This window comes from Loxodonta africana, chromosome 17 (genome assembly GCF_030014295.1).
Source record: "Loxodonta africana isolate mLoxAfr1 chromosome 17, mLoxAfr1.hap2, whole genome shotgun sequence".
Taxonomy (NCBI): domain Eukaryota; kingdom Metazoa; phylum Chordata; class Mammalia; order Proboscidea; family Elephantidae; genus Loxodonta; species Loxodonta africana.
Genome location: NC_087358.1, coordinates 74,308,439 through 74,331,627, shown reverse-complemented (window position 1 = coordinate 74,331,627; position 23,189 = coordinate 74,308,439). Strand labels below are relative to the sequence as shown.

Below are 23,189 nucleotides of genomic sequence, written 5' to 3'. Positions count from 1 at the left end.
TAATCTTTTTGATTTCTTCAACTGCTTTATCAGTGTGTTCCTTGGCTTTTTCTGTAGATTGCCTTACTTCATTTCTGACGTCATCGCTGATGTCTTGAAGCATTCTGTAAACTAGGTTTTTATATTCTGCATCTGGCAATTCCAGGATTGTATCTTCATTTGGGAAAGATTTTGATTCTTTAGTTTGGGGAGTTGTAGAAGCAATCATGGTCTGCTTCTTTATGTGGTTTGATATCGACTGCTGTCTCCGAGCCATCTCTAAGATATTGTAGTGATTTATTCTATATTTGCTCACTGAGTCTTATCTTGTTTTGTTTTCTTTCAATATACGTAGATGGGCTAGCCCTTGAATCACTTATGTCCTATTACCAGCTGGTTTGGGCTGTTACCAGATAATATAAGCCTAAGAGTCCATTCACTATTCTTGAGTAGAATCTGATTTTGGGTCACCAAGCGTGTGGTGCAGACTGTCACCTATCCACCTAGAGAAGTAGTGGTGATAGTTGTGTGCACCTGATTCTAGTAGCAGCAGGGCTTCACATTCCAGGTGGGGCAGGATGCTGACAGGCTTCCCCCAACTGCCAGTGAGGTAGTTGTGCCTCTATTCCTAAAGCACCTTGGTAGGTGGGCTCTGCAGCTGTACTTTAGGCCCCCAATGCAAGTACTTCTACAGATTGGTTGGTGTCACCGTCCTTAGATCCCTAAAGCAGGAGGCTAGGTGGTCTGGGGGGAGCTTCAGCCCTCAGTTTCCTGTTGTGGGTCAGTGAGGGCTCTGTTGAATACGCAGAGATATCAGACCTGGGAAACTTGTCTTTCCAGTAATCTGCTAAAACTATTACAGTCAGATCCCTATCAGAATTGCCTTGGCATTATAATAGGCTCCTTGTTGCCTGTAGGGATGAAAGCCCAAGACTGTGGATCACATATGTTTGGCTGGACCTGGTTCTGTGTTTTTAGTCGAATTAGGGAAGGATTTTTGGTTCCTGGGTTTTTTGTAGCGCTTCTCTCAGGCCAGGAGAATGGGTTAGGGAAAGACCAAAAAAAAAAAAAAAAAAGGAAAAACCGCAGCGCACTTCACTCTCTGGCTCAGGAAATCCTAATGTTAATGAAGCTGCCTGGGAAGGGGAGGGGAGGGTCCAGATAAATAGGAGAGTAGCATCCCGGAATATAGACAAAGTTACTTATCTTGCTTGGGATGACTGTTTTATCTGAGATTCCCGAGGGGCGTGTTGACTGTGTGCGCTGGCTGGGTCGAGATTGCCCTTGAGGGTCGGGCCCACTTCCTGTGCTTGCGCTGTCTCAGAAGCCGTGGTCAGTTCCTCCGCTCTCAGTCCAAAGACCAGCGCCAAGGTTCCCCGGCTGGGACGCCGCACTCCAGGTCCAAAATCAGTCACTGCCTCCCGGTGACTTCTCCTCCTGTCAGTTGCGTCGCTGCGCTGCCTGCACATACTGGCTTGGCTTCCCCCAAGGTCACTGCTGGGGGCTAGGGCTATGTCCTGTGTTTGCGCCGTCTCAGGATGCCGTGCTCAACTTCCCTGCACCCAGTCCAAAGCCTGGCGCCAAGGTTTCCTGACTGGGATGCTGGCTCCAGGTTCCGAAAACAGTCGCTGCTCCCCGTGGTTGTTCGTTCTCAGTTTCTGTCACTCAGGTCAACTCTTTAGATCAGTGTTTGATGGTCAGGGTTCGTAGATTGTCACGTATGTGATCGATTCACTTGTTTTTCCGAGTCTTTGTTGCAAGAGGGATCTGAGGTAGCTTCTACCTAGTCAGCCATGTTGGCCCCCTCAGTTCCCTGTTTCATTTTTTTGCTGCATTGTTCTTGACAGCAGGTTCCTTGGGGTTGAGAGAGAATGCAGGGGCACTCAATAAACAGTGACTTATTTGAAGATTAGTACTTAATTTGAAAGTTGCTCAGACGTGCGTGTATTTATTAAAGCACAAAAACATCTAAAAAGAATTTATAAAACATTTATAAACTCGTGCCTCTTGCTTATAGGGAATGCCATGTATGATAGCTATAAAATTGGTCATACTTTAAATGGTACCAACAGCTGTATCAGCCATTGTTTTTTAAGTGTCTTTACACTGAATCTAAGACTTTTTCCCCCAGCACACAGCACTAGAATATTGCACTTAGAATATTGGAACTGATGTTTCTTCAAAGTCTTCGACTTAGGGGGTGGCAGGGTAGGGAGAGGAACAAGAGTTACAGAGGAGCAGAGGGAAAGGAAGAGTAAATTGTTTCTGTTGTTGTTAGGAGCCTCAAGTTGGTTCTGACTCACAGAGACCTTATGTACAACAGAATGAAATACTGTCCAGTCCTGTGCCATTCTCACAATTGTTGCTATGTTTGAGCCCACTGTTGCAGCCACTGTGTCAATCCATCTTGTTGAGGGTCTTCCTCTTTTTTGCTGACCCCTACTTTACCAAACATGATGTCATTCTCTAGGGATTGGTCCCTTCTGATAACATGACCAAAGTATGCAAGATGAAGTCTTGACATCCTCAATTCTAAGAAGCATTCTGGCTGTAATTCTTCCAAGACAGCTACAGAGGCATAATTTGATTCTAGCAGCTTGTATAGTTTATTGTAGTAATGTAACAGAAGTTAACTTTTTTGTTGTACTCATTGAAAGATTTAGCACAGACAAACCCTCAGGTATTTATTTATTCATATTCATAGTTCTGGAGTCAAGGGTATATTTAAACACATACACTCTGAAAGCACTGATAATCACATTGGCCCCTATCTCATAACGTTGTCTATAAGGACCTGAAAGTTAAAATAAAATCTATGAAGCACTACAGTGTTTTGCATGTCTGCAATATTCATTAAAAAAAATCTATTAAACCTGACAATCTATTTTTCTTGGGCACCAGAGGCCAGGCAGTTTTGGTTTTACTGTCTTTTTTTTTTAATTAATTGGAATGGGGAACTTGGAATTATTTGTAGGAGATAATAAATAACTCAGAATTGGAGAGACTACATGAGGGGTATAAAAGATACTACACTGGGACAAACATCCAGGATAGATCAAATCAGTTCTTTAAATTATATTTAGATGCAAATAGGTAGTTGGAGAAGACTATTATACAAAGCACACGTACCATGTACTTTATAGCTCAGTCCTGGAAATAAAACATGAACCACCACTGCTGTGGATTCAAAACATAGCACATTTGGACCACTCACAGGCAGCGTGTTCTAGGAATTGACAGTCACACAGAAATTCTCTACAGAGACAGGAGCTGACATATTGCTTTGATGCTTTTCATGGTATCACTTAGCCATTCAGGAAACACACACACACACACACACACACACACACCCCACCACATTTCCGAAAACTGAACCCATTTTCGTCGAGTCGATTCTGACTCATAGCAACCCTATAGGACAGAGTAGAACTGCTCCATAGGGTTTCCAAGGAGTGGTTGGTGGATTGGAACTGTTGAACTTTTGGTTAGCAGCCAAATGCTTAATATCACGTTAGGTACATTGAAAGTAGACATATATGCCAACTGTGCTTTCTAATATGCTTGTGATAAATAAAAACCATTTGAAGAAACAGTTTAGAAGACATACTATAGAATTCCAGAATCCTTTCTTCCTTCACTACATCTTCTACTTTTGCTCTTAACATTCCAATATCTATATCTTTAGTCCTCTGATTTTCTTTGTGCAGATGGGTAGGCTGAATGGGCAGATGTATGACTCTTACCTCAAGGACTAGATATAAGAAAAAGCACTGGGCTGTGAGTCAGAAGACCCAGGATATAACCCTGATTCTGTCATAAAACAGCTTTGTGACACTGAAGGAGATAAGTAGGCTCTTTAGATTTAAATTGTTCTTGTCTATGAAATTCAAAGTAAGAGAAAACTGAACTAGCGAACGTGTAAGGTTCCTTCCAGCTCCAAATACCACCAGGTTTTTTTTTTCCTACATTGAATAATCTCTAGCACAAAGTTATGTTGGTGTGTCAGGACATCCTGGGACTCTGCTTTGCTCCCTTTTGATCTGGTGACAGAAGATGGCTCGTGGAGCTATGCAGATGTGCCACTGGTGTAGCTGGGAGCAGCTAATGGAGCTGGCTGGACAGATGAACAGATGAGTGTTAGAGGAAAGGAACAACATGCCCCTAACATAAACTGTATCAGACTGTGAAGGAGGTCATTTCACCCACCTGGAAGGAATGGATTATCCACGCAGAAAATGCCAAAAGCTGCTTATACCCTGGTCTTTTTAGCCATATCTGCAAAAAGCATATAGTCACTTTTCCATACTAGTTTTTCCAGGTAGAAGTCCTGTTAAATGTATACTTATTCCTAACTACTGGTTTAGTAAACAAGAATCTATATAAAGCTGTGATGCATTGATAAACATAGGATTACAGAAAACATTTACTATATATTGTTAACCTTAATTAAAGTAAACTTTATAATTTCCAAAGTACTTTCAATCTCAGTCCCACAACTCTAAAAGGCACTGAAGATCGGGTATTAATATCCAGATTATGATGAAGCAGCTGAGGCTCAGAAAGACTGAGTGGCAGAAGTCAGTGTTTATAAATGATGGTCAGGCCCAGGTTTTCTAATTGCTAGTCCAGTGCTCTTTGCAGAATGTCCCCTTGTCATCTGACCACACATTGGGCTGGTGACAGTGATGTGCAGATGGGTCCGCAGGCCATAGGTCTACTCTCATAGAACAACTGGTCTGGATGTCCTCACTCAGACCTCTTGAATCAATGACTTAGAGCTGACTGCCAGCCTCTGAGATGCAGAGCTGCCAAGGGACAACGTGAAGGGCCGGTACAAATGTGCTTACAGCATGAAACAAAGGCGATTTTCACAAATACCTTGTTATGGCAAGGACTGCTGGCAGTACGCTAGCCTCCACATCCACGCTTCCACATCCATAAAACAATCGTGGTCAGCACACCTTTTGGCTATGCTTTTAGAACATGATTAAATAAGCCTACTTAAGGTTTCTTTTCTCATTTAAGAAAGTCATTATGTACATTCAAGAGTGACCCACAATACTACTGTTTAGAATTTAAATGCCCAAGAATTTTTCTAAGTGTTCCAGAAATGTCTGGATAATTCTGAAGTGCTACTCAATTATCAGGGATCCATTTTCCTTCTAACATTTTCTTTAACTCTGTGTTCTAAAGTAAAATGATTTGACCAAAATAATTTTTAAAACATGGATTACACAAAAATTCAAGATTGTTAATCTTTTTTCTTTCAGATTCATATTTTCCAGAATTTGAGGCCAACACTAGTCTAAACTTTTTACATTTAAACCTTAAGACATTTTACTCACTTTATAAAATCACCTTTCCATGTAGGTAATTTTGTTTTTCATTGAAATAAATACCTTGGCTATGTACATACCGCTGCAAATATTGCTGAAGCTGACTTTATTACACAGGGAATCAGTTTAGAAAAATATATACACATGAAGATGTTTAACCACTTCCGTTTGCGCAGATGCGGCATCATTTAAATAACCTCTCCACAGACAATAGGAATGTCACTTCAAACTCCTGATCTGAGAACCTGCGTACAGATGCACGGGCACTCTTCCTGATCTGCAGCCTCCTTTCTGCCGGCATGGAAAGGATCTGAGCCATGGTCTCAGTATAGGCTTCTTCACTGTCAGCCAGAAATCCAGTCACATCTCCTTCGTAAGGAACTACAATGTCAAGCTTTGGGCCCCCTGACTTGTGTGCAAGGATAATTGTGCCGGCTGCCATGCACTCCACGATTCCTGAGAAAGAAACAGAAAACATGTAGTCTTGTGAATGCGAGTGTGCTCATTAAGAACGTGAATGAGCAGAAGCCTTTAAAAATTTCTGTATGTCTCTAAATTTGCTCATTTAACTCCCATGATGGAAAATAAATTAATTTTGAGTTTTTCAGTTTTCAAAGCTTCACAATAATGCTGATTTGGTCTCAAAACAGGCAAGTAGATGAAAGAAGAATCTACAAAAATGTATAATTTGTAGGTATGTAAAACAGATTGTAAAACAAACTAAAAGACTAGATAAGAAAACAAACAAGAAGATTAGAGAATGCTAGCAAGGGGTTAGATAATTAGTAGGTCTTTTTTTTTTATAGCCATTATACCCACTGCCGTCGAGTCGATTCCGACTCATAGCAACCCTATAGGACAGAGCAGAACGGCACCATGGAGTTTCCAAGGAGTGCCTGGCGGATTCGAACTGCCGACCTCTTGGTTAGCAGTCTTAGCTCTTAACCACTATGCCACCAGGGTTTCCAGGTAGGTATTAGAAAGATAAAATGGAGTTCCTAGGTGGCACAAATGGTTAACTGCTTGACTAGTAGCTGAAAGGTTGGCGGTTTGAGCCCACCCAGACGCACCTTGGAAGGCAGGCCTACTGATCTGCTTCCAAAAGGTCACAGCCTTGAAAATGCTATGGAGCAGTTCTACTCTGTACACCTTGGGTCGCCGTGAGTTAGAACTGACTTGACAGCAACTAACAGTAATGGGATGATTTGAAAGGAGTAAAAAAATATCAAAGCAAAATTTTAAAAGTTCATATTATAGCCAGGACCTGGCACTGTTTCATTCTGTTGTGCACAGGGTCGCTATAAATCGGAACTGACTCGACGGCACCTAACAACAACAACAACATATTATAGCATTGGCAGAAAAAAGAAAAATGTAAACTACCTTCGTGAAGCATACTATTGCTGGTGCCTACATTACTGCCTGGATTTCTGGCTAATTTATTTGAGACTTTCATGGGTCCGATGGCAGTGTTGAACTAAATGGAAGTACTGGATAAACCTATTGTTGTCAAGTCAATTCTGACTCATAGTGACCCCATATGACAGAGCTGAACTGCCTCATAGAGTTTTCCAGGCTGTAATCTTTGCAGAAGTAGACTGCCACATCTTTCTCCCGTGGAGCGGCTGGTGGGTTTGAACTGCCAATCTCTGGGTTAGCAGTTCAGTGCTTAACCACTGTACCACCAGGGCTCCTTCAAAGTACTGGATAGTTTTTGCCAAATGATATAGGTGAGGGGTATACATTACTCTAACCAGGCTTTCAAATCATATTCCTAGAGAATTAAGCCCATCAGGAAATGATTTAAGTGACTATTTTCTCAATTCTCCAAAGGATGGTGCACAGCTGATATTCTAGACACAGCACAGAAGTTAAATCACAACTGTTTCTGTAACACTGTCAAAATCCTTACAGAACATATTCTGTTGAAGGCGGGCTACCACCCCTTCGTACTTTTTCAGAGACCTCAATCTAATCAGTTTTATCCCCTCCCTCCCGTATCTTCGAGGACCTCTCCCTCTCTACTGGCCCCAGCATATCAGCATCTCAGCTAGTTCAGACCTTCTCAGGTCACACGTTCTCCTCTCATTACTGTCTCTTCTCTCATCTCCCTTTTCCAGATCAACTTACTGAAGGTGTATTGTGCACTTACTAACTTCACTTGCTCACCTTCTCTCAACGTTCACCTCACCACAACTCAACGTTTGCTTCCAATTCTCCATTAAAGTGCTCCTGCCAGGCCACCAATGACTTGCTTACCTTACCCAGTGCCTGGACAGCACTGGAATCTGTGCCCTTTCCCTTCTTCCCCAAATACTTTCTTCCCTTGCTTTCCAAGACGCTGTACTCTGCCGGTCTTCCCTGTCTATTTCTCCTCTGCTGGCTCTTTGGCCCACTTATTAACTGTTACTGCTCTTAACATTGTGTACTAAGAATCTCTCCTCGCTTTCCACATGTGGCCTAGGCAATCTTATCCACATTCATAGGGGCTTCAATAACTACCTGGGCAATGCCAACTCTTAAATTTGTATTTCCAGATCAGGTCCCCCTCCTGTACTTCAGACTCGTACATACAACAACCTACTGAACTGGTGTAAACAGTTTGCACTTGACTACTAACCTAAAGGTTGGTGGTTCAAACCTACATAGTGGCTCTGCGGAAGAAGGGCCTGGTCATCTGCTTCCATTAAGGTACAACCAAGAAAACCCTATGGAGCAGTTCTACTCTGTCACATATGGGGTTGCCATGAGTTAGAATCGACTCTATGGCAATGAGATTTTCACTGGACACATATATTTATGTGTCCCACAGATGATTCAAGCTCTACATGTTCCAAACTGGACTCAGAGACTGCCTCTCCTCTTGGGCTCCTTCTGCTGGTGAAAGCCAACGCCATTCACACAATCGTCCAAACCCTAGGCAGTCATCTCTGCTTCCTCTATCTCTCTCAGTCAACTACCAAGTCCTGCTCAATACTACTTAGAATCTCTCTCAGGTACGATTACCAACCAAGTTCAGTCTGCCAGCACATCTCCACTGGGCTGTCTCAGCAGCCCACCAGTCTTCCCGCCTTCCTTGTCTTGCTCTCCCTGCTCCCCATCAAACCACTCTCTACACTGTGGCCAGAGCAAACTTTCAGCAACAGAAGGCTTTTAAATGCCGTACTTAAGATCCTGCTATCTTCTCCTACTGCCCTGGCGTGGCCAGGAGACCAGGCCCAGCTCACCTCTCCACCGTCCTGCTGTTCCTCCCTCACACCATCTCCAACCATGCTGGGCTCCTGGTTCCCTGAGGTAACTGCCAATGCTCCTCTCTAAAACCTCCTGTCTTTCACAATGCTGTGCTCTCTGCTGGAATACTCTGCCCTCTTTGCCCAACTGACTTCTAATTATTGTTCAGGTCCCAGCTCATGGGTCACATCATTGCCTTGGATAACTGTTCTCTGGCCCCCAAGTCTGTGGCTGGGGCTTCTCTTAGGTGCTTTCATATCCTCCAGACTTTCCCTGTGGTAGCGCTTTGCACAATGCCAGGGCTGGTGCATCCAGGGTGCATACCGTTCCATCAGTGCCCTATGCGACCACACCGAGCAAAATGTGGGGACCAGACCTGCTCAGTCACGGAAGCAGAGGTGGACCAAGGTTGGGAGTTGGGCCTGGGCCTCCATCGTCATAGACTAGGTGGCTTCCAGGTGGTGGGCAGCAGCCAGGCAGAAGTGGCTCAAGATGAGGGTCTGGTGTCCCGCACTCAGACACCTGGGTACCCTGAACTATGGGGGACGAATATTCGGTCAGACATTGCCCAAGTGGACCTTAAGTGATGGATACCTGTACATCTACCTGGGCCCCATCCAGAGATTCTAATATGGTAGCTCAGTGGGATTTGGGTACACCAACCAGTTGCCATTGAGTCAATTCCAACTTATGGTGACCCCATGTGTATCAGAGTAGAACTGTGCTCCATAGGGTTTTCAATGGCTGACTTTTTGGAAGTACATCACCAGGCCTTTCTTCCGAGGCACCCTGGGGTAGGCTCAAATTGCTAACCTTTCGGTTAACAGTGGAGCATGTTAACCATCTGCAATACTCAGGGACTCTGGGATTAGGGTAGGGCCCAGGAATCTGTACCAATATGTAGATTGGGTTAGATGGGGAGACGGGATCAGAAAATGTGGTAAAGAACAGGGCTCTCTCAGTTAGAACCTGATTTTACCATTTACTGTGTGACTGATCTTGGGCAAGCTCTAAACCTCACTGTGTCTGAGTTTTCTCAGCTATAAAACAGGAATAATAATGTCGTTGTTGTTGTGTGCCACTGAGTTGATTCCAACTCACCAAACTGAAACCAAACCCAGTGCCACTGAGTCGACTCCGACTCACAGCGACCCTAGAGGACAGAGCAGAACTGCCCCATAGAGTTTCCAAGGAGCACCTGGCGGATTCGAACTGCTGACCCTTTGGTTAGCAGCTGTAGCACTTAACCATTACGCCACCAGAGTTTCCTCCAACTCACGCAACCCTATAAAACAGAGTAGAACCGCCCCTTAGGGTTTCCAAGGCTGTAAATCTTTACAGAAGCAGACTACCACAACTCTCTCCTGCCAAGCAGCTGATGAGTTCAAACCACCGACCTTTCAGTTATCAGCTGAACTCTTAACCACAGTGCTACCAGAGCTCCTTTGGAATAATACCTATCAGACAGGGTTTTAAAGAGGATAAGTTAATAATACTTGTAAACAGTTTGACACAGAGACCCGCACACAGAAGGTGGTCTATTATTAACTACTGCCTGACAGGGTCTCACAGGAAAAAAGCATCTTGGTGGACTGGGGGAACAGAATTAGGACTCAATGCAAACTTCAGGTATTATTATCAAAACAACCTAAAATGTGTGTCTTTTGGCAGCCACAAATTGTTTAAAGGACAAACTCACCAATCCCAAAATGCTCATTCCACATGGTATGAAGACCAATTGTTGCTTCAGACAAATACTTCTTTAATTCTTCAAATGGGATGTTTATTTTAAATTCCACATCATCTTGAACTCCTAGGTCCTCAGAAAGCTTTCTCAGTTGATTTACTCGAAGTTCATCATCTTTGTTACGACAGCCCCCAATGAGGATGAGTTTAAGTGAAGGAAGTGACTCCGCCCCCTTCTTATTGAGCAATTTCGCGAAGGCTTTGATCTGCAGAGGATGATTCTTTTCAGGCCTGAACTGGCCAACAGAAACCAGCACGTGTCCTGGGGTTGTCTTCTTCTCCTGTAAGGAAATGTCCAGGAAAGTCTGCACATCACAAGGTGGATAAACAATGCTAGTACAGTTCCCAACCTTCCACAGGGAGAGAATATGGGCCAGTGTCCAAGAAGAATTGACCATGACGACATCACTGCAGGACCCAGCGAGTCCATACATGAAAGCAAACAAATAGTAGTAGATGAGCTTTGCTTTGCTGAGAAAAGGATTCCTGGTGATGAAGGCTGCATTATTAAATCCAACATTTTGATTCTTCACTACAGAGAACATGTCGGTGCTGATGGTGGGATAATGAACATAGCTACCAACTCGGCAGCCCCCTACATACTTAAACAAAGGCAGTGTGAAGGCATAGCCCATGGAATCGATGTACACATCAGGAACGCACTGCATCAGAGCTTCCCAGCCAAGAAACATGGATCCTAGACTTTGGCCCAGCAGTGTGAAGTGAGGATAAAGTGAATCTTCCACAAGGTAGCGCTTCCTTAAGAAAACAAACTTCACCGGGTAAATTAATCTGATGTTAAACCTTCTGAAAGCACCTTCTAGTATCTGGTCACCACTGATGTTAACATCCCCAGTATAAACAACATAAACCGCGTCAGGATACCTAAGGTGGAACACAGTATTTAAGAATTTCATTTGCTTAGGTTAAGATTAAGCAGAGTTAAAATTTCACAATCATAGAGCTTATTTTTATACTAAAAAAAAGTTTTCTACTCACTGTACTTGGACTACTGGCCCCACCCTTTCTTGACTCTTATACTCTTTCTCCTACGACTGAGAGATTAGTCCTTCAAATAAGACAGCGCTTTCTAGTTCTCTGTTATCTCCTCCGCCAACGGCTTCACGTACAGTAGACACCAATAAAGCTAAATAAAAACTGATTTATGAACAAGACTTTTTTCAAGAAATACTCAAAAGTTTCATTTTAACAACTTTCTCAGTATAGAAATGGTAATGAAATATTAATAGAACACTCATCAACAAGAGTTAGAATTCACTGAAGGTATCTTTAGATAGAATTATAGTGCTAGTGCATTTTTAAAAGCAAGATCTTGTACCTGCATGACAATTAAAACACATGACACAGGTATCCTGGAAATACCTAAATGCATACTCATGACTTTAATGCTCTGGCCTCCCTGTGATTGTCTTTATTCTTCTTCTTCAAGTTATAAAAAAAAAGTTATAAGCTATTTATTAAATCTATAATGGTGTGTTAAGGGATGGGGATACAGGGGTGAGGGAGTCTTTATCTTCGAGGAGCTCAGTCCACTGGAGAAAACAGATAAATAATTACAAAACTGCAAGATAGGTGCTGACGGAGAGAACCATAGGATGCTGGAAGCCTACAAGGTGACCATCTCACTGTTCTTCCCTAGTCCCCCTCCCAGTCATTCCTTATCCAGCAGCCAGAGGGATCCTTTTAAAATGTAAATAAGATTGTCATCTTTGGTGGCTTAAAGATGGCCACAAATCCTCTGACACTTTTTCCATCGATAAGGGGGATCTATGGTCCCTCCCCTTCAGTAATGGTGAGCCCTGTGATTGTCACTTCTGCTTTGAATATAGCAGAAGTGACATTGTGCCCATTTCTGGACCAGGCTGCAAGGGACTGGCAGCTTCTACTTCCTATTCCCTGAATGCTCACTCTAGTGGGAGTCAACTGTTATGTAGGAAGTCCAGCTAACCTGAGACCACCACGTTATGTGCAAGCCCAAGCTGGTCACGTGGAACTTGGAGGGACAGAGCTGTCTTTGCAGTTCCCCGCTGTTCCAGTCAGCCCAGCCCAGGAACAAGATACATGAGAGAAGGCTTCTCATGACTCCAGCCCGTTTCGCCTAACTGCAAACAGTATGAGGGACTCAAACAGGGCCCATCAAACCCTAAAAACTATGAGCAACGATTGTAGTATTTTAAGTCGCAAAATTTTGGGGTGGTTTGTTATGTAGCAATGGATAAAAAACCTAAATTCCTTAACCTGGTCATTAAAGTTCTGTGTGATCTGAGCCCTGCCTCCCTCAGTAACCTCCCCTTTCACTCCCTCCCAGGCCCACCAGGTTTCAGCAAAACTGGCATTCCTTTCTTTGAACAAGCCAAGCTCCTTTCAGACTTAGGGGACTGTCAGTAGCTGTTTTCTCTGCTTTATCTTTCCCATCTTCATTGTCTTTTCAGAAGACAGGCAGTGTGCATTTGGGTTAGAACATGGGCTCCAATGCCTGTTTCCTTGTCTGTCAAATGAAGCTAATGGTAACCTCATAAGGTTGTTATGAAGACTAACCCAAAAAACCCATAGTCTTCATATATATGATATATGAAGACTAAGTGAGCTAATATACATAAAGCACTTAAAACAAAGCCTGGTAACTCTGTAAAGTTACTAGTACACATTTTGTAAAGCCTAGTAAACACTCAGTAAATGTCAGCTATTTTTGTCATGCAGAACTCAAAAGTTTAAGTGTCATCTCCTCAAATATTTTCCCTGACCATTCAATCTAAAGTATTGAATCACTTACATATTTTAACTTTTTATATACTACTACCACTATTTGATATTTTTCTTCTTTATCATGTTTCTTTCAACTAAAATCTAAGGTCCATGAGAGAGGTCTGATCTATCTTGTTCAGCACTTTAATCTCAACTCCTAGAATGGGGCCTGATACATAACCACTTGACCAGTTGCTGTCGAGTCAATTCCAACTCATGGTTGACCCGTTTGTATAGAGTAGAACTGCTCCACAGAGTTTTCAAGGCTGTAACCTTTTGGGAGCAGATCGCCAAGCCTGTCTTCTGAAGCACCTCTGGGTGGGTGTGAACCACCAACCTTTTGATTAGTAGCCAAGCACTTAATGGTTTACACCACCCAGGGACTCCTGCCTGATAAATAGTAGGTCCCCAATAAACACTGGAACCCTGGGGGCACACTGGTTAAGAGCTCAGCTGCTAACCAAAAATGCCAGTAGTTTGAATCCAGCTGCCGCTCCCTGGGAACTCTATGGGGCAGTTCTATTCTCTCCAACTGGGTAGCTATGAGTCAGAATTGACTTGCCGGCAATGGGTAATAAACACAGGTAATTAAATGAAAATTGTACTGTAGCTTATGCTGAGCCATGGAAGACCTGTAGGAATTAACTGGGGAGAAAAAGCTAATTTCAGAAAAAAAGGAACGTTATACGGAAAGGCAAGAATCTAGAGAGAGCATGGCATTCAGGGAGCTTCTCCTAGTACAGTATGCTGGAGCAAATTATATGTGAGGCAGCAGGGAGAGAAGAGAAAATGTGGCAGGAACAAGATGAAAAACTACATTATATGACGTATTAGTTATTTGGATTTTGGGGTCAGGAGTAATGGGTTGCTGAGGAGTATGTATACAGGTGTCATGAAACTTTTCTACTGCCCTCAAGAATCGGATAATCTAGTTAGACAAAGCTACTGCACAGAGTTGGGGGAAGAGTAGTACAGATTGAGTAGGGAGGGCTTCAAGGAAGTAGAAATTTATCTGGAATTTAAGTCTTTGGATTTTTAGAAGATGGCAGGGGAAATACAGGGATGGTGGCCTGAAGCCAGGATGAGCCAAGAATGTAATACACAGCTGACGGAATTCCGTGGGAAGGCTCGGGAACTGAATGATGGGTATGTGACAGGTAGTAAAGAAACCATGGCAGAATAGTAGTTTTCTTCATAGGACAAAACAATAATGATCCTATACCTTACTATGCCTTTTCCTAAGACAGAATCATAAATAATCTTGGGGTCGGGGTGGGGAGGAGGAAGCCTAAAACATTAAATGATGTGTAACATCACATTCCTTCTTGACATGGTAACTTAATTTAAGACTATGATAAAAACATAACATTAGAATCAAGTAAGTGCTTTTACAGGGATGATTTCTTGTGTGGACCCCTGACTAAAAGTATTCAGGCTTAGAGTGCTTCACAGTGCTTGGTATATTTATTATTTAATGTTTTCTGCACATACTTTCCCAAAGTGACTCATTATCCCCACTAAATTATACCATAAAAGGGAGGATACTTTTCCTTCCATTTCTTTATTATATGAAGTAAAATTCAATAGGATCTTGTAAGGCAGATGGACACATAAAAGAAATATTTCCTTACTGAAGAACGGTTAAAAAAAGGAATTCCTGGCTATGAATAAGGAAACTAGAGAAAGATGAATTTCTGGGCAATGATTTTTTTTTTAATTGTGTTTTAGGTGAAATTTTACATAGCAAGTTAGGTTCCCATTTAACAATTTTTATACAGCTTGTTCCATGACATTGGTTACATTTTTCACAATGTGTCAACATTCTCATTATTTCCCTTCTTTTGGTTCTATTTTCCTTAATCTACCTTCCCTGCCTTTCCTTAGCTTCTCAGCTTTGTTTTAGGGTAAACGTCTGACCTTTGGTCTCATAAGGCTGGTTAATTTAAGGTAGCACAGTATTCACAGGTGCTACTGTTTATTTTATAAGCTAATCTCTGATTTGATGAAAGGTGACCATCAGGGATGGCTTCAGTTCCAAGTCCAAAGTGTCTTTTAGGGCGATAGTCTCTATTGGGGGTTCCTCTAGTCTCTATCGACCCAGTAAGTCTGGCCTTTTTTAGGAATTTGAGTTTTGTTATACATTTTTCTCCCATTCTAACCAGGACCTTCTATTGTGTCCCTGGTCTGAATGGTCAGTACTGGCAGCCAGGGACCATGTAGTTCTTCTGGGCTCAGGCTAGAAGAGGCTGCAGTTCTTGTGGGCCATTAGTCCTGTGGACTAATTTTTTCATTGAGTCTTTGGTTTCCTTCACTGTCCTTTGCTCCAGACAGGAAGAGACCCTTAGTTGTATCTTTGATGGCTACTCGCAATCTTTTAAGACTCTGGACAATGACTTTTTTTTTTTTAATGGTAACAATAGAGTTAATTACCTAAGAAAGATGCGTACCTACTTTTTCTGCAGGGCTCTCAAGGCACACCATAACACTCTCTCTCCTCCTCCGCCAGCATTGCAGTATGGATGAAAAAATGCAATCACCATTTGATTTTTCCCATTTTTGCTAGTTGTCATTGACTTTTTCTTTCTCTGGAGCAGCAGTCTGATTCCCCAAAGGAAAATGACCAAACATACAAATAAAGTTCCACTTACAATTAGCCCAGGAAAGAATAATGAATAAAAAAACCTAAAGCAAGAGAGGAAAAGTGAAAATCAATATTTATATTAAAAAATAAAAATATTTTAAAAATATTAAAAAAACAGTATCAAACTAAAGTCTTTTATATACCCACTTTACATAGTAGTGGCAATGAGACAAAAAACTGTAGTTTTTTGTGGTTTGCAAGTCTTCCTACAAAACATATACTCAATTATTGAAATTCTAATGCTATGAGATCCAACATCAGAAGTGAAAGTCCCCTTTAAGTCCAATTTCCACAACATGCAAGCACTGAAAGACTTTTCAATCAGCAGTAATAATCACCGTTGAGCCACCTTTCTCCTTACTCAGTCTATGTGTTCAAGGATTAAAAACAAATTAATGATTAACCTAAACATGATCAGGAAGGGCATCTGACCCTGAAAACGACAGCGTATAACCCAGAAAAAGCAGTCTCCTGAATGATCAATATTACATTAGTTTAAAAAGCTGGGTGACATAGGAAATTCTTTTCATTCTCTCACTTCACCTCATGTAGAATGATTTCTGGGGTAAAACGAATGGAATTTAGGTTTCTCCAGGTCTATTCCCAGTTCTGCATTTCTTTAACGCAACCAGTTGCCATTGAGTCAGCTCTGAATCATGGTGACCTGTATAACACAGAGTAGAACTGTGTTATACAGGGTTTTCGATGGCTAATTTTTTAGAAGTAGATTGCCAGGACTTTCTTCCTAGGTGTCTCTGGGTAGACTCCAACTGACAACCTTTACGTTAGTAGCTGAACACGTTAACCATTTTCACCACCAGGGATGCCTTGATTTGTTTACATGACCCTAACATCACTGCCTTCCCTTATGTGCCTGAATGAGTTGCCAAAATTCTGCTAGTGTTCTACCTAATGCACAGTAGGATATTCCCTCATAAACTGGCTGCTAAAAGGCTCTCCGTTGCTGCCAGACAGACCGAAGAGCTGCAGAGCAAGGGCCCAGCCTCGTCCACCACCGTACCCCCAGTGCCTGCCATAAATGCCCGGTACAGAGAAGGCATTCAGTATTTGTTGACTGAATGTAAAATGTCATTACCTTTCAAGATAGCTTTTAAATTATATATTAAAATAATTTCTCAAAGTATATTTTTCCCTTAGGGTTGGCCAATATAAGGAGTACCCAATTTTTTGTATACCCTGCGTACCCTTACAAAGGATTTGAAGGACTTGTAAGACATAAAAACAATTAAATACTAAAGCTTAAATAATGAAGTCGGGAGCAGGGAAAAGAGTTAAGGGTAGCATGACTATTGGGAGGGGGGCTCAGAGATGCAGGCCATTTGTACATAGTACTGAACCACAGAGTGGGTTCTGGGCTGCTTAGGGACCAAAGCAAATACAGGGATGCTTTGTGTAGTTACATAATTTTCACTGTCCATAAGGAGAAAACATATGAGTTCTTCAGAGAAATAGGTATTTTATTGATATTTAGTTCTGAAACAGATTTTACATGTGGGATATTTCCTGTTGTAACAAGTCCATTACTTGAAGAGGTATCTGACTCTTTAAAAAGATTTGGTCTCAGGACATCTTTATACACTTAAAAATTACTGAGGACCCACAGCTTTTGATTATATCAAGGTTTCTCAACTTGGGCACTATAGACATTTCCGACCAGATAATTCTTTTTGGTGGGGGATGCCCATTGCAGGGTATTTAGTAGTATCTTGGCCTTGATTCACTAGATACCAGTGGCACCCTCCCAATCATGACAATCAAAAATACCTCCAAAACAAAACAAAACAAACCAAAACAAAACACCAAACCCACTGCTGTCAAACAGAACTGCCCCATAGAGTTTCCAAGGAGTGGCTGGTGGATTCAAACTGCCGGCCTTTTGGTGAACAGCCGAGCTCTTAACCACTGCACCACCAGGGCTCAAGATATCTCTAGACATTGTCAAATGTCCTCTAGGGGGACATTTCCAAATGCCCTTTAGGGCACCCCTGATTACACAAATTACACGGCATATGTACAAATATTTAGCATATTAGAAATGAGAGCTGACTGAGCAAACTAAAATATTTATTAATTCATTTAAAAATAACAATAAATCAACTACATGTTAACATACAGCATATTTGAATAAACAAACCAACTGATATTTTCCAAAACAAGAAAAAGAAAAAACTAAGAAGGGTGTCACGGATTCACATTTTTTTAAATCTCTTTAATGTTTAGCTTAAAGAAGACAGCTGGCTTCTCATATATGCTTCTGCGCTTCATTTGTAGTGATATACTGTTCCAGTTGAAGTACGTGAGGAAAATCTAATTTCATACAGACATGTAATATTAACCAAGGCTTTAAAAGAATAACTAATCAACAACAAGCCATTCATTCAGCATATATTTAGCCATTCTTTTTTACTAGTAAAGCAGGAAACCCTGGTGGTGTAGTGGTTAAGTGCTACGGCTGCTAACCAAAGGGCTGACAGTTTGAATCTGCCAGGCGCTCCTTGGGAACCCTGTGGGGCAGTTCTACCCTGTCCTATAGGGTCACTATGAGTCGGAACTGACTCGAGGGCACTGGGCTTGGTTTTTTTGTTTTGGTATAGTATTTGAAGTAAACGGAACAAAAATGAAGACAATATCTGAACTTTGGAGAAAATGTTATTCCACGGCAGTGGGTTGGAGTGGGATTCAGGAAGCAGAAACCCTGGTAGCCATAGTGATTAAGTGCTACAGCTGCTAACCAAAAGGTCAGCAGTTCAAATCCACCAGGCGCTCCTTGGAAACTCTATGGGGCAGTTCTACTCTGTCCTATAGGGTCCCTATGAGTCGGAATCCACTCGATGGCAACGGGTTTTATTCAGGAAGCAAGGAGCACTAGTAGCTCAGTGGTTAAGCGCTCCGCTGCAAACTGAAAAGGTTGGTGGTTTGAACCCACTAGCAGCTCTAAGGGAGAAATTTGTGGCAGTCAGCTTCTGAAAAGATTACCAAAAAAACCAAACCAAACCCACTGCCGTCAATTCTGACTCACAGAGACTCTGTAGGGCAGAGTAGAACCACCCCATAGAGTTTCAAAGGAACGCCTAGTGGATTTGAACTGCCGACCTCTTGGTTAGCAGCTGTAGCACTTAACCACCACACCACCAGGGTTTCCCCGTAAAGAGTACAGCCTTGAAAACCCTATGGGGCAGTTCCACTCTGTCCTGCAAGGTCACAGTGAGTCGTCATCGACTCGATGGCAAGGGGTTTGGGTTTTTGTTTGTTTATTCAGGAAGCCATCTAATTATAAAAGTTAAAGCTAAACCAAATGTGTAGGTATTAAAAACACTGTGTAAGTATAATGTACTAGGTCTTCGGTTTTATTAAAATGAGTAAGGCATTTTACAACAACAAAGGTGGAAAAAATTGGGGAATTTTTTTCACCAAAAATTTTTCACCCATACCAATAGTAGTTAACCTCTGGACGGTGACATTTCTGGCAACTTCTCTTTTTTGCCCATCTACTTCCTAACTTTCCTACAATAAACAATGTATTACCTCTGTAATAAGGATAAAGGTAATATTCTGTAGAACTACCCTTAATCAGAAAAAAATTAATGGATAATCAAGAAGCAGAGGATGTAACAAATTTTATATTTAAATGACATTTGTTAACAACGGCATTTTTTGTGAGTTTAAGCGGGGGAGAAACTAAGGCAAGAGAAGGAAGATCCGGCTTCTTTACCAAAATGAGACATGACGGATGGGAAAATAACTCCCGGCTGGATCATAAAGAAAAACGAGGAATGAAGGTGAATAATTTATTACAGACTAATTGGAGCGCGAACAAGAGGGAGAAAAGGCTAAAGCTGGGAACGAAAGTCTACCCAGGAGACCCCAAACAGGGAGGAATAAACGCTCTCCGGCCTCGAGAAAATATCCTAGGTTTGTGACAAGGCAGGCCCTCTCCCGCAAACTTTAGCTGCGCTGTGCGGGCAAGTACCACCGCTGAACGGAAAACACCTGCCAGCCCACACCTCCGGCTCCTCACCTCAATAATTTCCACAAACACCAACCCCCCTCGGCGGCCGCCATCTTCCGCCGACCCCGGAACTCAGGAAGAGCTTTCCGTTCCTCTTCTGTATTGGCTCCTGAGGAAGCATGCGGTGCTGCCCCGCCCCCACAGGCCGACTGCGCGTTCCAATTGGCTGCTGGCAGCGGCTTCCCACGGCCTTTCAACCAGTAGAATCTGCCGAGGCGTGAACGAGTTTTTGGCGTGGCGCACACCGGTCCCACCCCTGTGGGCGGGGCTGTAGTGGAAGCGGAGCCGTAGTGGGCGTGGCCTCTGATGGACAGCGGCACTCCCGCCCTCGGCCCCCTCCCCCACTCGAAGCCCCTGCGTTGCGCGCCCGCCCCCAGCCCAGTGCCCGACGCCGGTTGGAGGCCGATGGGAGTCCCCGGCACGACCCCGGTTGATCTTCCAGGTGCAGAGCTCACTCCCCCGCAGCTGCCGCTTTTGGGACCCGCGGGCGGCGGGAGCCGGGCGTGGAGACTGAGAGGGGCAGCGCAGGCGGTGGACGCCGGCGCCCTCCGCGCCACGCCGCACTTTCCCCCTGGCGGTGGGAAGCCCTGGCGGTGGGAAGCCCTGGCGTCTGCCGCCCCGGCCTCGGCTGCGCCCGGCTTGCCCGGTCTCCCTGCCTGGCGCCCGCCTGTGGCCGCGGACCGAGCGCGGAGGCGCCGACCCCAGTAGCGGATCCCGGGGAGACAGGGAGGGGACGTGCTCTGCGCTCCCGGCCGGAACGAGGAGACTGAAGCAGCGCCTCTAGTGTGGGTGAGGGTCTCAGGCCCACCTTCCCCTCAGTTCTTCTCCCCGCGCCCCAAGGCGACAACGGCCACGCGCCGCGCGACTTTGAATTAACCCGCGGGCTTGGGGTTCGGGTTCCCTCATCCGAAATGAAGGGCGGGTTCCCGGACCTGTCCTCTCGTCAGAACTAAACCGCAAAGACGCCTTACACAGCCCACGCTCTTCTCCCGGGTTTAAAACCGCCCTACTTCCCCCCCGACCAGGTGACCTTTGGGCTCCGGGCCGAGTTAGAGAGGAATTCGGTCCTCCGAGGGATGATGCCTGAGCTGGACAAACGGAGTACGGCTAGAGAAGGAGCCGGTCGGAAAGTAAGTGCCCTTCCCCACCCCTGCGCCGCGGCTCGCGCCTACCTGGAGGACGGCGCACGCCCACCTGCCGGACCCGAGCCCTTCCTCTGCTCCCGGGGGACGCCGGGCAGGCCGAGCGCGGAAGCCCCAGCCCCGGAGGAGTCGTGGCTTGGAAGAAAAGCACCGTGCAGAGAGGGCATGCATCACCTGATTTTCAAGGACAATTTAAGAACCCGGTACTTTTCTGTACGTCTTTATGCTATGAAGGGGTCTGATGCCGGAGAGTGAAGTGAGCATCGAGGTGGTCTAAGAGCCCCAATTGCTCGAAACGATTAAATTGTTTACCTAGGGAAGTTATTCAGAGTAGGCGCACAGGCCTTTTATGATTTCGCCAGGTTTTACATCTTCTTTTTAATATAATTTATTTTATTTTTGTTGAGAATTACACAGCAGAATATACCCTAATTCAGTAACTTCTATTTGTACAGTTCAGCGACCTTGGTTACACTGTGCATTGTGCAACCGTTCTCACCCTTCTTTTCCAAGAGTTGTCCTGCTCCATTGACATAAACCCACAGCCCCCTGAGTTTTCTATCTGAGTTGCTGTTGCCACTTTGATGCGGTATAGATAGATCTTAAAAGAGCACAATGCATTTTTTTAAAGAACAATTTTGAATCCATAGTATTGCATAATACGTTAATGTGTTCGCTTAAAAAATGCAAACAATACAGAACTACTTAGCATGAAAAGCGGATCTGTTTTCCAGTCCTTTTTCTATTCACGTTCATGTCTTCGTTGAACTGTTTCAGGCACAGTGTGGAGCTGAGAATACAATGGCTGACAAGATAAATATATGCATGTTTAGAGAAATGTTTAGTTTGTGTGTGTGTTTGGTTTTTAAAAATTTTGATGTTTCACATCAGTGAAATTATAATGTGTATTCTGCAACTCTTTCTTCAATTTAACGATGTATTTTGGAGAGTGTTTGGCTTGCTCTGTTTAACCCCCTGCCCAGTGTAGTTTGTTTTTTGTCTCCCTGTGTGTGCACATGCTGGTTGTTGCTCTCACAAACCGTGCTGTAGTGGATGTTCTTGTACATGATTCTTAGTTTGGGGGCTTGACTGTTTCTTTAGGATAGATTCCTAGACCTGGAGTTGCTGGACTGAAGAGTGTGCTGTGCCTTTTCTACAGATTTCTGAAATTAGTTCAGCAGAATTACTGATAACTTTAGTAGTTGTCTTAGATTCCTAATGCTGCTGTAATAGAAATACCACAAGTAGGTGGCTTTAAAGAACAAAAATTTATTTTCTCACAGTTCAGAAGGCTAGAAGTCCTAATTTAGGGCATGGCTTTAGGGGGGAGGTGCTTTGCCTGTTTCATCTTCTCTCAGCAGGCCATCCTTGGAGTTCCTGGGTTTGCAGATTGTCCCTGTCAGATACCGTCTGTCTTTCCCCTGTGTCTTCCTGTATCTCTGTGTGGATGCTGCTCTTTAAATAACTCAGAAGTGAGTAGGTTTGGGACCCACCCCACACTGGCCTCAACTGATTAGGATTATAGGGTTTAGGATTCCAGCATATTTTGGGAGGGCACAATTAAATCCATAAGAGTAATGAAAGCCTTCTACGCTTTTTGAATATAGAAATGAAAGACAAGTGGATTAATGAATGGGTAGAGAGAGGCTGGCTGATAGAAGATTCTCACACAGCACGACTCTATATTTGGGTGTGAAGAGAGCACACATGGGAGAGGGGGAGCTTCCATCCCCATGCAATCAATGCCTAGTCTGTTGTTGTTGTTAGGTTCCAACTCGTAGTGACCTCTCTGCCTGTCAAGAATTCTCCTCATCCTTCCAGATCAAGCCGAAGACCTGCTGCCTCTGAAGCTTTCTGTCACTGCCCCTGCCCATGCTGATGTCACTTTCTAGATCCCTTTGATAACAGCATCAGCCAACTTTACTGTGCTGGACTCTGTGTTGTTATCAGTTGCCTTTGAGTTGGCTCGGACTCCTGTTGGCCCTGTGTGTAATAGAACAAGATGTTGTCCAGTCCTGTGCCGTTTTCATGATCGTTGGTAATCTGGCAATGTTCCGTTGTGATCCGTAGGGTTTTCATTGGCTTATTTTTGGAAGCAGCTCGCCAGGCCTTGCTTCCTAGTCTGTCTTCCTAGTCTGGAAGCTCCCCTGAAACCTGTCCACCATGGGGGGACCCTGCTGGTATTTGAAGTACCAGTGGTACAGCTTCCAGTATTATAGCAACATACAAGCCCCACAGGACAGCAAATTGACAGATGGGTGGTGAGGGCACTGTATCGTGTGCTTTATCTCCCTTTGTATGTTCTCTCACAAAACCCT

The 23,189-nt window shown here is 43.6% G+C and overlaps 2 protein-coding genes across 4 annotated transcripts in view; one reads left to right on the top strand and one right to left on the bottom strand.

Moving 5' to 3' along the window:
* Nucleotides 1-1,127: 1,127 nt before the first annotated feature.
* ALG11 (ALG11 alpha-1,2-mannosyltransferase) lies at nt 1,128-19,854 on the bottom strand. Its single transcript, XM_003412630.4, has 4 exons — nt 19,739-19,854; nt 15,510-15,740; nt 10,246-11,177; nt 1,128-5,771 (listed from the first exon to the last, which is right to left on the bottom strand). The coding sequence occupies exons 1-4, from the start codon at nt 19,780-19,782 to the stop codon at nt 5,500-5,502; spliced, it is 1,479 nt and encodes a 492-aa protein (XP_003412678.1). The 5' UTR covers nt 19,783-19,854; the 3' UTR covers nt 1,128-5,499.
* Nucleotides 19,855-20,081: 227 nt separating this feature from the next.
* ATP7B (ATPase copper transporting beta) overlaps nt 20,082-23,189 on the top strand; it is a 134,288-nt gene continuing 131,180 nt past the window's right edge. For 2 of the 3 annotated variants that reach the window (XM_064270184.1, XM_064270182.1), the window contains exons 1-2: nt 20,082-20,171; nt 20,755-20,859. In XM_064270184.1, the coding sequence (XP_064126254.1) occupies nt 20,806-20,859 (54 nt within the window). In that variant the 5' untranslated portion in view covers nt 20,082-20,171; nt 20,755-20,805. Of the gene's footprint in view, nt 20,172-20,397; nt 20,519-20,754; nt 20,860-23,189 lie in introns of those variants that run through there. The other variant, XM_064270183.1, reaches the window with a different exon arrangement.